The sequence below is a fragment of the Lissotriton vulgaris genome, unplaced genomic scaffold (assembly GCF_964263255.1).
Source record: "Lissotriton vulgaris unplaced genomic scaffold, aLisVul1.2 SCAFFOLD_4251, whole genome shotgun sequence".
In the NCBI taxonomy this organism is placed as follows: domain Eukaryota; kingdom Metazoa; phylum Chordata; class Amphibia; order Caudata; family Salamandridae; genus Lissotriton; species Lissotriton vulgaris.
The window spans coordinates 45,026-60,460 of record NW_028240621.1 but is presented as its reverse complement, the minus strand read 5'-3'; the positions used below and the strand labels follow the sequence as shown (position 1 = coordinate 60,460).

Sequence of the window (15,435 nt, the reverse complement as noted above, 5' to 3'; positions counted from 1 at the left end):
CCATTTGTACGAGCTTCATCAGAAAGGTTAACTCATCAAATATCCTTAGCTGACCCTACATATATACTGGTGCCTTTCCCAGTTATCAATTTTTCAGATATTTCTAAAGCCTTCACTGTGTTTATGGCATCTTGCAATTTAGGATCACCCATAACTGTTCATGGGTTTTCTTATCTGTCACGCGCAATATAATCTGGTCCCTTCTCTCATCTGACATAGTACTGAAACTCATGGATAACACCAGTAAAGCTATGAAAACCTAATCAAAAGACTCCATCCTGTTGCTCTCTTCTATAAAACCTGAGCCTATTAATTGCTGTGCTAGTAGAGGGTTTAAACTTTAACTCTATTCTCAGAAGCGCTTCTCTGTATATTCATTTTTTTCTTGACCATTTGGAGGCACTACTTGGGGCAAGGACCTAAAAACAACTTGTCCCTGTGAACCAAGACAATATAAAAGAATATATATTTCTTTCACAATGCGGCCTTTAGCTCCCCATCTTTGGCTTTCGTGTAAGTAATAAACTCCTCCTTCCATCTAATCCAGGGAATAGGAGGTTCTCCTTTGTTTGGCTGGTGTGTTCAACTGTACAGCGTCAAATACCAGCTTATAACCGTCCCTAAGAAATCTGTGAAAAATAGAAAATTGTACCAAACGTTTCCCAACAGGCGCTGTCTGTTAGGTCATACCAGGCAAACTATAATAAGTATTGACCAAATCCTGAAAACTTCACAGGAAAAACGATTAAAAACAATAGGCAAATCTTACACTCTGGATGGACATTGGTGTGCGAGTCACCGATCAATATATTTGCATTGAAGAAGTGTGCATATCACTGTGGAAGAACTGTGTGGTGCCCAAAGGAAACAAACCGTATGCTTCCACAGCTGATAACTGATAATGATTGAAGAATGGTGTGTGTATCGCCATGTGCCGGCAAAATAGCAATAGCGCCCGTGGTCAGGGTACGCAACGCTCAATAACCGGTGTGTGTGTCACTATTGTGGGACCAAAGCAAGAAGGTGCCCCCTCTTTAGCTGTATGCTACGTCAAACACTGCACGTAAACAGCGGAGTGTCGTCCCCGCTACCCTCCATCTCGCCCCCATGGCTCTCTTGCGGCTTCCTCACAAATTCCTGGAGAAATGCAGCCTAAAGAACGGCAGGCAAACGCTCGAAGTGAGGAGTGTGCCACAAATGTTACTTATTTTCAAAATACTCTGCGATACTGAAGAGTCACAAATGCGGTGCAAAATGCACATCCAAACACCATGGAACACTCTCTTGCCTATACAAATAAGAGCAGCGCGGTGTCCCAGCCTAGTAAATCCAATAAAGTAAATACGATCCAATGAAGTACCACAATAATTCAAATATGGGTTTGCAGGAGGTAATCTGTTCCTGTGCTGCAATCAATAACTGGGTACGTCTTTCACTCGCCGCGGTTGTAAAATCCCAAATCCATATTGAATCCACACCAGGAAAGTTTGTTTGTTGTGTATTCAGTCGTCACAGCAATACGTCCAGCAAGCAGGAAAGCTCAAGATGAACTGCTCGTCTCCTACATTCTATGAATGCAAAACGTATCAGGATGTGCACGTGACATCAATTCATAGAATACAATAAAAATGAATTGCCCATAATGATGTGGATGGTAAAACAAAGCATAGCAAGCCAACTAGTCAATCAAAGACACAATTGGTATTTTTTTAAATTATTTTATGACATGTCCTAAATATTAAAAACAATTGTGTGTTTAGTCTTATATATGTCAACCAATGTACCAAATAACGCAGTGTCAGTTCCTCATTAAATTGTCAGATAACGCAGAGCGAACGGTTTCGAGTGAAATATTTAGAAGGCCACTGCCTTTTGATATGTCAGACTTACAAAACGTTCATCTACGACGGAAGAATAAATGACACCGATGATTTGAACCTTATTTGATAACGTGTAAAAAACGCAAACATAAGCAGGCAAGAGATCAACTAGTCATCTTAATAAGAGACAATGTAAGGAAATTGTTCCCAACATACTAAACTGAATACATAAAAAACATATGAAAGAATAACAAATTTGAAATAAATGCTTTGCCCACAAAGAAAAATTGAAACTGGATAGTAGAAAGAAAATCATATCCGATGCTGGAAAAGGATTATTCTGATGGAAACAAGCTGTTATGAATGAATTACGTAGATCAAAACTGCTTCAGTGGAGTTAAGTGGGTCACCATATTGCCACATTTGAATTGGGCAGTAGTGCAACGTGAAATATAATGTAGGTTTCTGAGTATAACAGAATGATGAACAAATTGGCACTTACACCATCAATTGTGAATGTGTTACTGTGGAGAGCAAGAAAACCAGTGGAAAATGTACATTTTAAATAATTTGTTACATATGTTCACTAATGGGAGATATGCATATCTTTAAAGAAAATGTGCTTGCGCTGGGTTTGACCAGCATGACTTTTCACGTGATGGGGCTTTTAGTTTCAACATACAATATTGCAAATTAACATCTAATAATTTAAGAGTTTTCAGAATTATTTGCTGATCTTGGCAAGTTGCATGGCACCCAAATCGCTTTACACATAACTGAAGCTAAATGTCAGTAGCTGGAAACATAATAATCAGGATACATAGACATCTGAACGCCCATGTGTAGAGAGAGGGGTAGGCAAAGTCCACTACAGAAAGATATTGTAGAACCAGTTGCTTCTAGACTGACTTCTGGTTTCCCCTGTTGTGGGGCCAATCAAAGTGAGAAACCAGATTGAATTTGTGTAGGCATCTGTAAACGTAATTTACCGAGAAGCCACCCAGGCCAACCTTGGGAGGCGGTTAGTTGTCTAAATGGAGCCATAGTATTTTCTAAGTTAAATGTATGAATTGGATACAATTAGTTGGAATCTCTCTGCAGCATCACGTTTTCAACTTGTGGGGTTGTTTCAATACAAAATAAAATCTATTTGGAAATATCTGTGGGTGTGGAAATTGAAGACTTCTTGAGAAAAGGTTTTGGACCAGTAAACAATTGTAAATTTCACAAAAAAATGGAACTGCATTTGTTGTTTACACTTTTTTTCAAAGCTAGGAGTGCACCCTGACACTTCAAAAATATAATCCCATACCAACTGATACCTCTGAAGTGAGATCTTTACTGGGCAGGACTAGTTAAAGCTCACAATACCTTCCCCAATTAGCCGCAAACAGTGCACCACTAAGAAAGGACAAAACTTTAGTTGGACTCAACATTTGCGAACAATCGTTTAATACAATGCATGAGAAAGTGACATCAGGAAATAACTTGGCTGGCTTGGATTCTAATTTGTGCACTGAATTAACCAAAGATGTGAGTCCATTTGGATTGGGCACCATTCTAGCACCGTATAAACCTGGAAGACTCCTGATGAAGAGTGGTGTCCTGCTAGTACACTGAAATAGAACAGGAATATTCCCACCTAGCAATGCCATAGGTCTCACATAAAGAAAGTTTGAGCTATTGGTGTTGTAAATGTCAAATTTTTTATTTATGTGTTGGTTTTGAAAATAGCAATTATTAGCTTTCTCATTTACAATGCCAATAGTTATATACTTTTGCAAATGTGACACCTATAGCATTTGTAATGCAATATGTGTTGTGTTTACGCGACTTACATGTATTGCTATTACAAATACCAATGGCTTTTTAAAAAATAATTCATACTTCAATAAAAGTTATTGTAATTTATAATGGCAATAGCGTAAACTTTTCTAAATAACTTTTGTGAAGCTTATGTTCAGTGTATTTTATTGTGATGAAAATCCAAGAACAGAAGTGAAATATTAACATCTTTTTGTGACATTTGTAATAAAGCTTGAAACATTGAGAGAACATATTTGAACCAGTGATGCTGTGGTGGTGCTGAGTGATGCTGGGGTTGCGCTGAGTGATGCTGGGGTTGCGCTGAGTGATGCTGGGGTTGCGCTGAGTGATGCTGGGGTTGCGCTGAGTGATGCTGGGGTTGCGCTGAGTGATGCTGGGGTGGCGCTGAGTGATGCTGGGGTGGCGCTGAGTGATGCTGGGGTGGCGCTGAGTGATGCTGGGGTGGCGCTGAGTGATGCTGGGGTGGCGCTGAGTGATGCTGGGGTGGCGCTGAGTGATGCTGGGGTGGCGCTGAGTGATGCTGCGGTGGTGCTGAGTGATGCTGCGATGGCTCTGAGTGATGCTGCTGTGGTTGTGGTGGTTCTGTGGTTGTGGTGGTGTTGTGGTGGTGCTGTGGTTGTGGTGGTGCTGTGGTTGTGGTGCTGAGTGGTGCTGTGGTTGTGGTGCTGAGTGGTGCTGTGGTTGTGGTGCTGAGTGGTGCCGTGGTTGTGGCGCTGTGGTGGTGCTGAGTGGCGCTGTGGTGGTGCTGAGTGGCGCTGTGGTGGTGCTGAGTGGCGCTGTGGTGGTGCTGAGTGGCGCTGTGGTGGTGCTGAGTGGCGCTGTGGTGGTGCTGAGTGACGCTGTGGTTGTGGTGCTGAGTGGCGCTGTGGTTGTGGTGCTGTGGTTGTGGTGCTGAGTGGCGCTGTGCGACGACTGTGTGTTTGACTAGGCGGACAATATTCATTTACACCCAGTTCAAATAGGTTAGCGAGGGAAGCTTTTGAAACCGTTTTTTTTTTTCTTCATTTGTCTGTTTTGGTTGTAACCCAATATAAGCCTAATACCTCCTGTTTTCTCCCCTCTGACTTTTATGCGGGATAACTTTACTTGTAATCATTGCCTTAAAGAAAATATTTTACGAAGGCGCAACACTGCTCACGCTGTGAGATGTGTAACTCCAGAGGAACAACATTTGAGTCCACATTCTGCGCGAAGTAAGCCAGACTTTAATAAGGAAATGCCGGAGCCGGGAGGACTCCGGGGGCGCGGGAGACAGGGGCTCGTTTCCTGGCCAGGCATGTGGAAAGTGGCAAACAATTAAGACAGGCGCTCATCAGAAGGCAAATAATGCATGCTCTTCTATAATCTGCTAGTTTTCCCATTACGATTTGAGGTTTCTGCAAAATGAAACAAGTTGAAGGGAGCAGTTCAGTGTCTGTGCTAAATTTAACCAAAAATAATAAAACATGAAATGTGCTCTGTCTTCACTTCTGTCACGTGAGACCCCCGAGCTGTCCAGCCGCACCGGCAGTGAAAAGACTAACACATGCCGTCAAGAACTAAAGAAAGTTACAGGAAGCATATGCACAGTTTGTGCTGCAGCCTGCCTTGTTGCTCTGCTGGTGGCGACCACGGGAGAGTGCGCTGTGCATGAGAGAAGTTTTATTATAAGCCTCCTGAAGGTTGCAAGTGTGCGGCACGAAGGTTATGTTGTTTTATGATCGAGACGCCACTTATGTTTGTTTTATTGCCTTTGAAGCCGGCTTTTGCATCATTGCAGAGCAGACTGCATGTGCGCCGACTCTCTCTGTGGATGTGCCTGTGAGTGAAAAACGTGTTATTTAAAACTGAAATTGACGGATCTTCAAATTGAGACCTGTTTCATGGTTGACGTTTGCTCCCAATTAATAGAACACGGCAATGACAAAAGTCACGAAGAAAGAAGGAAGAGAAGCTACTATTAAAAGGAATTAAACATTTCTGAAAAACGGAAAGGCATGCTGTCAACTGTTTTTGATAGCTTCCGAAGTGGTGAGAAAAGCTGTGATCAAATGTAATAATAAAAAGGGCTTGCAGCGTGAGATTAGACAAAGCAGTACCCTGGGAGGGGGGAGGATGTTGAAAGACACGGCCTGGCGGCCGTGAAAGTGAAAGTACGGCCGGTCGTGGGCAGCAACAGCAGGGGTGAATAATTAGCGGGAAGGAGAAATGCCGGAGGCCGAGCGCACGCTGGGGGAAGCTTCAGCTTCCTGTGGGAGGAAGGCTGATGGCTTTGATGTGGACGCGCTTTCCGCTCGAATGCACCACACGAACTATAGGAAATCCGCAATGGTTTCAGACCTTGGTTTGGCCTCTATACTCTCGTCCTATTATCCCTTGCGGGATTAATAGGCGAGACCTAAAAAGAATGTACATCTGTTGTTTAAGCTTGGAAGCAATATCGCTTATTTATTTTTGGCGAGTCATTCATTATATTCTCAGCTGGAGTGCTTTTAACCAGATTTGGAAATCATAAATGACAGAACCTTCAAGGATAGAAAGATGTCATTCTATGTACCACTAGCGTGTACAGGGGACCTTGGAGTTCTATGGCTGTAGTGCAACTGAACATAGTCAAGACTATATTCAACAGTCCACGCTAGTTTTGCAGCAACATCTCATGGAGACTTCAATTTCCACCCCCAACAAACCCTCAAAGGACCCTAATCTGACAGAGCCACCTCGAACCTTCCCCCACTACCTACCCCCCTAGTCCCCCCCCTTATCTTTCATCCGCCAGACTGATCAGCATTTTTGTGTTTAACTGTTTATCCCCAGAATGTATTCAATAAGGCCATGTTTGTACTTTGGATAAGCATTGTACTTCTAATAGCTTGTAATATGCATTATTATTCGATATGTCTTTCTTTCTTTTTTTAAATCTGGATAAACTCACGTTTTACAGGCAAGGGAGAGACGTTTGTTTAATTGTACACTACATTACTCACCCTTGAAAGAAACAGTTGTTACCTAGTGCCCACTTTGAAATTGCCAAAGAAAATCCCACATGATCCCTTGTAGTAGGAACTGAAAAGCACCTGCTTGAGCTTTAAAAAGAAACCACTCCTGATCCATGCCCCTGTGGCCTTCCCGCTGTATTCTACAGCAGCCCAGAGTTCCAGGGCAGTAAGGGCTTGCTAGGCTCCAAGTGTATCAATGAGAGCCCTTACCACTGTGTACTGTGGCGTAACCATAGTAATTATATTGAAAAGCGTGACCCTGAGTTGGGGAACGTCCCCTGGTCACAGCTGTGACCCCTGGTTGGGGTTAAATTGTTCAATCCTTGGTTTATACTAAAAAATGTAGATAACCATCCGCTGTTTCTTTAGTTGTACTCCGTAGTTCTTTATTTTCCCAATTAGAGTTGATATGCACTCCAATTACTTGTTATTTCAATATCCCAATACATGTTGCTTCTTTTGCCAATGCATTTCGGCTATACATAGCAACATGTATTGGGATATTGAAATAACAAGTAATTGGAGTGCATATCAACTCTAATTGTGAAAATAAAGAACTACTGAGTACAACTAAAGAAATAGCGAATGGTTATCTAAATTTTTTAGTATAAACCCAGGATCGAACAATTGAACCCCAACCGGGGACACAGCTGTGACCAGGGGATGTTCCCCAACTCAGGGTCACGCTTTTCAATATAATTATTATGTGTACTACGCAGTACACTCTCAAGGAGCACGCAACAAAAACAAAACTGGGATCACACTGGTTGTACAAGTGTACATTTAACATTATCGTAACCATAGTAATAAAATATAAGACAAGCACCAAAGATGCTGCTTTAGCACTTGACCCCAAGTTCAGCTGGCCAAAGCCCCACCACTCCCCTTCTCCCCAGAAGGTGGTCTGGGAGACAAAGTGATGCTCATGACTAGCTCAGCTGGTCATGAGGTACACTGCTCGTGTGCTCATGACGAGCTGAGCTCGTCATGACTGCGCCCGTTTTCATTATGGCCCAACACAGGAGAAGGATATCATCAGCAGGGATGGTGTTACGTTATTTTGCAACCAGGGCTTTTAAGTAAGAGAGAATTTTATGCTTTCTCCTAACACGAAACAAAATACTGCACGCATCCGCTGAGTGCTTTTTTGTTGATTTAGTCGCTTTGCCAGGCACACTGTTGGAGGTCCGGGGGACAGTAACTCACCACATAACCTGAAGTGGAGGATTCTTGCCTGGACCGCAGCGGCCGAAGTTCTGCTTATCCTGACAAGCTTATCAAAGCTCTCCTCCTCTAGGTAGCACTTCTATTGTACAGCGATACCTCCAGCACTCTCCTCCAGTGGGCAGCTTCATTCAAAGTGATTATTACAAAACCTCTCTTTCTATTGAGATGCAGAACTTTCCCTAGGTTACTGTCCCTGAATCTTGCATGTGTAAGTGGTTGTCAGTGAATCCAAACCCAGAGCTCCACGGTCTTACTTGATCTCCAGTGGTGTGGGACACGAAATTCTGGTTGCTGAGAGAGCCAGACACAAAAACTGGTGGCTTCTATTCTGTATCTAAACCTGGTTTGCGTACAGTGTTTGTAGTCTGGGACCAGTTTTAAGCAGTTCCTGATATTAGACTATACAAGATTTTGCTTAAATTTACCCATTTAAAGCGAGGCGTGGGTGAGACCTATTTTTAAATAAAGCCTTTACTCCAAGCACAACTGCATCAAAATGTTCCCATTCCATCTACTCCGAGGGTTCAGAAGTTTTGACTTCCAGATACTTAACCAATATTTTCTCTAGATCAGTCTCATGTTGGCTAGTCCATCTCTTTGGCTTGCTTATAAACCTAACCGTGTACCCTCAACTGAATCCCTATTCTTTCAGGACCACCTTGGTCTGATTTCAAGGAGTTTGAAATAGACCACTGTCTGGTTGGGTTTAAGTGCTGTATTTTCTGTAGTTGAGGTCTATAGGGGATTTGAGATTGATTGTTGGATACAGTGGGTGTGCTTTAATAATTAATGCATCAGCCTGTTAGAGCCGATTAGATGTGAGTAAAGGTTTTGCCGAAGTATCTATTTTGTGACTGCTTTGATTTGTTTGCCAGTAGCCTGCTATGGGTTTAAGTGAGTGTATTAACTGAAGCATGTGGTAGTGCACATCTACTGTGCAATGTTGGGTCTATTTGTAAGGAATTCCATTTAGGAAGTTCTATTGATTGGTTGGTAAATGAGGTGCTGGGTAGTCAACAATATAGCCTGTCTGGGCTGTGCTGGATTTAAGTGGGGGTTATACTCTGTTGTTTCTTAGTGGGTAGTGCTGTTACGAGCAAAACTGGACAGAGCCCAGGGACATGCGATGATGATTCATCTGGCCTTTTGGAAAAGGCAGAGCAGTGGGTGACCAGTCTAGTGTTGAACCTCCCATATGCCCCTGCACTGAAGCACTTTCAGCTTGCTTCACCGAGGATATTTTATCTCCCTGTCGGTTCTAATCAACGTCTTCTGTCACTGAAATCATACATAGTTGTAACAATCTCTTTAACCTGCAGCAATCCGGCCGCAATCCGCTCTTACAGCTAGCCAGAGATGGGGTAGGAATCGCAACTGTGGCTTCATTGGTATGCTGCTCTGACGTGCACAAGTTGCAGTGAATGCCACCTTTCTACTCTGTTTAATAGGTTGACTCCGTACGAAAGAACCTTGATTTAAAACCTTTTAAATGTTCCCCAGCTGAGTCATTTTCACATTTGTAATTTTATTTTGTGCAGTTTTTAGTAAACATTTTCCATTCCAGTATAGACTTCCGGTTTCTTCTATGTGTTCAGTGCCAAAGAAAGAAGATCCTAGACTCCTTCACGTTTACCCCCTTGCTCCCCTTACCTCTGTCTCCAGGGTAGCCTTTAGGCACAGACCGGTCCACAGCCCCTGCCAGTAGCATTTTACCCTGTGTCTCCACGCTCTCAGAAGTCCTGCTCTTTCAGGTATTCCATTCTTTCTCCCTCCGTAACGAGTCCGAAGGCGGGGTGTGGTCTCAGCTCGAGGGAGACCATTGTCATTTTACAAGGCCCTTGTAGGGTTGCATGGCCTGGCTGCAGGGGTCCTGCATGGGTTCCACTGTAGTGTCACCTGAAGCCCATTAGAGGGCAGTGTTTGCCTCCTATAGCACATTTCAAGCTGGCGTGTTGCCTCCGCTTACCTTCAACAGTAAGATGCTGTCTTATTGTCAGGCGGCAAGCTTGGAGACCTGCAGGCATTCCTGAAAGAGCATGCTGCCAAGCAGACTCCTCCAAGGTACTCTTACTTTTCCTGCTTCGGTATCACTCCTCACTGCCTCTTCCATGCGTGTACTTTCTTTTCAGACCCGGCATTGCTGTCGCAACCCAGAGGAGCTACCATGGGAGTATACCACAGGTGCTAATGGCTACTGCTTGCAAAACACAATGCAGACTTCTAGCTTTAGAATAAGCTTTGCTGAATTTTGATCCGCTCAGAAACTTCTGAAAGCTTTATTTGTGGAACGAGTGTTGGCCGCCCAGCTCCAGTGGGTCAAGATCCCTTTGGTGCTAGGTCTGCTCTGAGAGTTTGAGACGAGTGTGGAAGAAACTGTTTCACAGTGGGTTGTGCAAGGAGCACTTTCTGCCTTCCAGCTCCAGTGAATTTGGCAACTGAAATACGGTCAAGAAAACAAACCGTTCCGAAACCTTTCTTCACTGCCATGACTGACTGTGAAGAAGGCAAGTGCTTGCTCTTTAGACACCGGTCAAGTCCATGCCTTCCAATTCACACATAATCTATTATGGAATTTATCCTTTAAACTTCCTGCTAGAGTTCAAATTAATATATATATATATATATATATATATATATATATATATATATATATATATATATATATATTTATTTAGATTTTTCCTATGCAATCTTTTAAAGGTAGATGATAAACTTTCTTTTTAAGCAAATGTTCTGGTTGGGCATGTCTGGACGTGTTTGCTATTGGGCCGGTCGTATTCTGTATTTAGGTCCATCGGCCCATCTTCTGCAGAACCATTGCCATGTTGCTCGATATCTGGTAACCGGGTGAACCAGGAAAGGTTATTTGCGTTTATTTTCCTTGATGAATCTATGGGTGGCAGACATGGCCCAGGCAGAGCCATCTTTTGCTATCTGTGTGTTGGGGGTCTAGTCCTGTTTTGTTGATGGAGAAACAAATAGGTTTCAAAATCTTGTAAAGATGGTTGGCAATCTGCCATGAGAGCGTTGTTTGACACTAGGCCTTTGGTGTCGGATTGTGTGGGGGACTCTGTGTCCTTCCATGGAGAGAATGGTGAGGCATCTATGTATAGTCTTGTGGAAGTGTGAGAGACTGACTGAACTCATTGGAGTGTTCTGTGACAGACCTTGTGGGAATATCGGTGACTGCCAGGCGTGGTCTTTGGATTAGTGGGGAATGGTGGGGTTGCCATTTAATCGTGTCGAAATTAAGAAGGGCTCTGTTCAGTTACTGTAGAGGTTAGGAAGGCACTGTCGAGTCTTGTGGGTGGGGCAAAGTACCTCTTTGGTCGTGGATTTGTCAGGAATACCCTATCTGTTCCAGTGAATTTGGTCAGTCCTCTTAGGTTGCCTTGCAGGTTCATGGGAGAATCCTCTACATGTTCTCTGGAAGAGTCAAGGAGTCCCTCTAGGTTCTTCTGAAATATATGTTGCATGGGGTGTTGGCTGCCTGTGCTTATGGATTGAGTGGGGAGCTCTGCATGATCTTGATTTGAGTTGCCCCATCCGACCCCCCATGAGGTAGTCTGGGTTCTGCCCTATCCAAAACTGGGTGATTTGTATTGCCGCCTTTGCTCGAAGTCCTCGTGGTTGGGGATAGGTGTGTTCCTTAGGCTACACAAACTGGTATAAAATGTGTCAACCTGAATGGGTCTTGGGTGTATCATTCCCATTAGTAACCTGCTGTCTTTGATTTTCCACCAGGTGAAAGACATGGACGTTGATTATTGAAGCAAGGTTTCCGGTCTTCTCGTCCTAGAAAAATTGAAATGACGGAAGAGGAATCTGACGAGACGGTACTGTACATTGAGCATCACTATGTGTGCTCGGAGTGTGGTGCGGTGCATCCCAGCCTGAAAGAGGCGCTGCTCCACCAGCAGAGCCATACTCTCATGCACCAGTATGAGGTGGTGGAAGTTGATGAAGCAACAGAAGATGGTGGGGCACTCTTCCATAGTGTTGGTGTACAAGAGAACCAGTACCAGTGTTTGGAGTGTGGGCAGCTGCTGCTCTCCCCGGAGGAGCTCCTTGAGCACCAAGAGATGCACATGAAGCTGCTAGCTCCTGAGGGGAATGAACACACCTCTGGGTCACCAGTGCTGAGCCAAAGCGAGATCCGCTATGAATGCACGGAGTGCAAGGTCCTGTTTGATGCCCAGGATATGTGGATAGCCCATCAGCAAACCCACCAGAAGCAAGCACAGCCTCCTCGAGTCCTGCTGGAACCCTCCCTTAAGAAACCAGCTCTGCACAATGCAACAGAACAGGTTGTGGAAGTTGTGGACGTCCCTCCAGTGGCAGTTGCTGAAGTGCCTCCAGTGACAGTGGAGCACGAAGGGCCGACTGACGTCTCCAGCCAGCAGTACTTCTGCAGCAGTGCTGCCCTCAGCCAGGCGCTTGTGCAGCTGGAGCACTCTTACAAGAAGAATCAGGGCCATGATGGTGGAGGCTCATCTCCTGGCACTATTGAGCTCCTACTATACAAGTGCTCGGAGTGCACACAGCTCTTTCAAACGCCGAACGAGTTCCTGGAGCATCAAGGGACTCATTTTGTCACTTCAGCTGCCTCCGAACCCATTAGCAATACTTTCCCTAACCAGAATGGACTCGCGAGCCCTGGGGAGCATCAGATCACTGAAGATCTTCTGAGTGGGGAGGAGGTGACCCCAGTCCAGGCAGCAGATCAAGGCCTTGATACTATGACAAATGACCACAGCTATGAACTGAAAAACAACTTCCTCATGTCTGTCCCTGAAAATGAAGTCACCAAGTCTGACATCCAGGAGAGAAGCACAAAGAGGCTGAAGCGAGAGCCTGTCCCACAGTACCAGTGCAGCGAGTGCCTTGCCCAGCTCTTCTCCTCACAGGAGCTGCAGGTGCATCTCCAGTCTCACCGGCAAGGTCCCTTCAACTGCCCTCTGTGCAGTAAGGTTCTGCAGACTTTAGCCTCCCTGGGAGAGCACATGGAAGCCCACAGCACAGAATCACACTACCTGTGTGTCGAATGTGGCCTTGGTTTTGGATCGGAGGCCATCCTACTTGCACATCGCAAGACTCACACTACCAATCCGCTTTACATGTGTGAATGTGGCAAAAGTTTCATTAACATGACCAAATTTCTTTACCACCGCCGCAGCCATGGACAAAAGGACAAAGAACTGGCAGAAGTTGGGGCCGATCCATCTAGCTGTACAACAAACGTCGGCCAAGAAGACTTGAAAATAGAGGAACCCTGCTTGTCTACTCCTGACTACAAAGTGATTTCCTCTGAGGGCGGCGAGCAGATTTTCCGTTGCATGGAGTGTGAGAAAGACTTCTGCAAGCAGGTGCAGTTAGTGCGCCACCAGCGTTTTGTACATACGCTTGAGCGGCAACACAAGTGCCATGTCTGTTGCAAGATGTTCAAGAAGCAGTCCCATGTACGCAACCATATGCTTATCCATACCGGTGAGCGACCCTTCCAGTGCTTGGACTGTGGCAAATCTTTCAATTCACAGGCCAACCTGCTGCGGCATCGCCTCACCCACACCGGAGAGAAGCCTTTCAAGTGTGAATTCTGCAGCAAGGCATTCACACAGTCTTCTACGCTCCAACAGCATCTTTTTGTGCATGGCCAGCAATACCCTTACAAGTGCCAGGAGTGTGGCATTAACTTCCACCGTCCTTACCGGCTTCTCATGCATCGCTACCATCATACGGGTGAGTACCCCTACAAGTGCAAAGACTGTGAAAAGTCCTTCCTTTTAAAGCGCCTACTAGAAGTGCATGAACTGAGCCATCTAGGCTTGGAGCCGCATAGCTGCACAGACTGTGGGGCCACTTTTGCCAGCTCCCTACGGTTGCAGGAGCACAAGTGCAACCTGACTGCTGGGAAATTTGAATGCATGACATGTGGCAAGAAGGTGAACTCAGCTGCTCGATTAAAAACTCATGAGCAGCTTCACAGCAGTGGGCAGCCCCTTAAAGAAAGGAAAGTAGGCCAGAGGATGCCAAAGTGTGATGTGCTGCATGCCACACAGACAGCAGAGCGCCGGATCCCAGCAGTCAAGTCCTTCGAGTGCCCAGACTGCCTTAAGATGTTTAGTACAGAGACTTCCCTCCATGTCCACCGACGCATCCACACAGGTGAGCGGCCATACCCCTGCCAAGATTGTGGTAAGGCATTCCGACAGTCCACACACCTCAAGGACCACATGCGCCTGCACACGGGAGAGAAACCCTTCAAGTGTGAAGTGTGCGACAAGGCGTTCACAATCGCCATGCGTCTTTCTGAGCACAGACGCATCCACACTGGGGAGCGGCCGTACACTTGTGCAGAGTGTGGCAAAGCCTACCGCTCCTTCTCAAACCTATGGAAACACAAGAAGATCCACCGCAGCCAGACACCGGCACCGCCCACCCATGCCACAGACTACTCCAACACCGTCACGATCCTAGAAACAGTGGAGTCGATCCCTATTGAGAGCATTGAGATTTACCCTGTATCCCTGGGACAGGACATTCACTTTGAGAGCATTCAGGTGGAAAACGTCCAAATGAGTGTCCTATGAGGCTGCAAACACCCGCTTTCTATTTTGTCTTGTTTATTTCCAGCCACCCATCCTCCCATCTCAAACTGGTCTTACTTGGCATCACTTCTTCTGGGTGCATTATGAACTTAGTTTCTTTTTTTTTCATGAACTGTTTTTTGGATCTCATTAACTGAGACTTCAAGTTTTGTTATTTACAATGAAAACTTTGTGTTCAAAATTAAAAATATATATTAAAATAAGAGGCTTTTTTTAAAGAAAAAATCTGAGAATTATAATGTGTTTTTCATGTTTTGGTTTGTAGAGATAAAAGAATTAACATTTGTTTTGAGTTTGTTGACCGTGAATACATTTACTCCTCTTACCTCTTACATGGTTAGGGTGCCACTGCTGAACATGGAAACAAGTGTTATTTGTCAGTCATCCATGGTACTTAGTGCTTATGCTTTCCTATCCTCTCCTTGCCCATTTCTGTATAGTTAAAATGGAGGTGGACGCGCCAAGCTGCCATTCTGCGCATGTGTGAAGGCTCTTGTAAATCTGCGTCAGTGGTAGCGATGGAAAGGTTCCTAGCGGTAAGAAGCAAAGCAGCACTGCGCTTTGCTGGTTGCCTCGAAACTGTTGCTGATGGAGGTTTAGTTTAGAAAGTTGATTTGACCCGGTGAGAACAACGTGGGCTAAAACTCTGTGAGACATATTCGTGTTTTATGGGGTAGTGAGCCTACTATTGTGAAGTGGTATGGTGGGCATGATCGAAATATTTTTTTTAAAGGCCTGGTCAAGTACCACCTATTGGTATAGGAAAAAATGGACTATTAAAAATACATGACAAAGAACTAAAACCTCTATTTTGCATCCATGTCTGGTATGGTTGAAAAGGGTAAGGAAGTCACTTCCACCCTTATTACTACTGGCCGATATGTTTCAACCCTTGTACGGTCCTGAAGAGGCACCATGGGCTTTCATTAGTTAGATCAGTAGTTTGGGCTAAGTTTACAAGCAACGAATATGCAT

General features: G+C 44.7%; 1 protein-coding gene across 1 annotated transcript in view; it reads left to right on the top strand.

Moving 5' to 3' along the window:
- The window catches only part of LOC147672929 (zinc finger protein 574-like), a 35,167-nt gene extending 20,422 nt beyond the window's left edge, over nucleotides 1-14,745 (top strand). Inside the window, exon 2 of the mRNA XM_086947913.1 lies at nucleotides 11,597-14,745. Coding sequence (XP_086804039.1) covers nucleotides 11,662-14,442 — 2,781 coding nt within the window. The 5' untranslated portion in view covers nucleotides 11,597-11,661 and the 3' untranslated portion in view covers nucleotides 14,443-14,745. The remainder of the gene's footprint in view (nucleotides 1-11,596) is intronic.
- The last annotated feature ends 690 nt before the right edge of the window (nucleotides 14,746-15,435 follow it).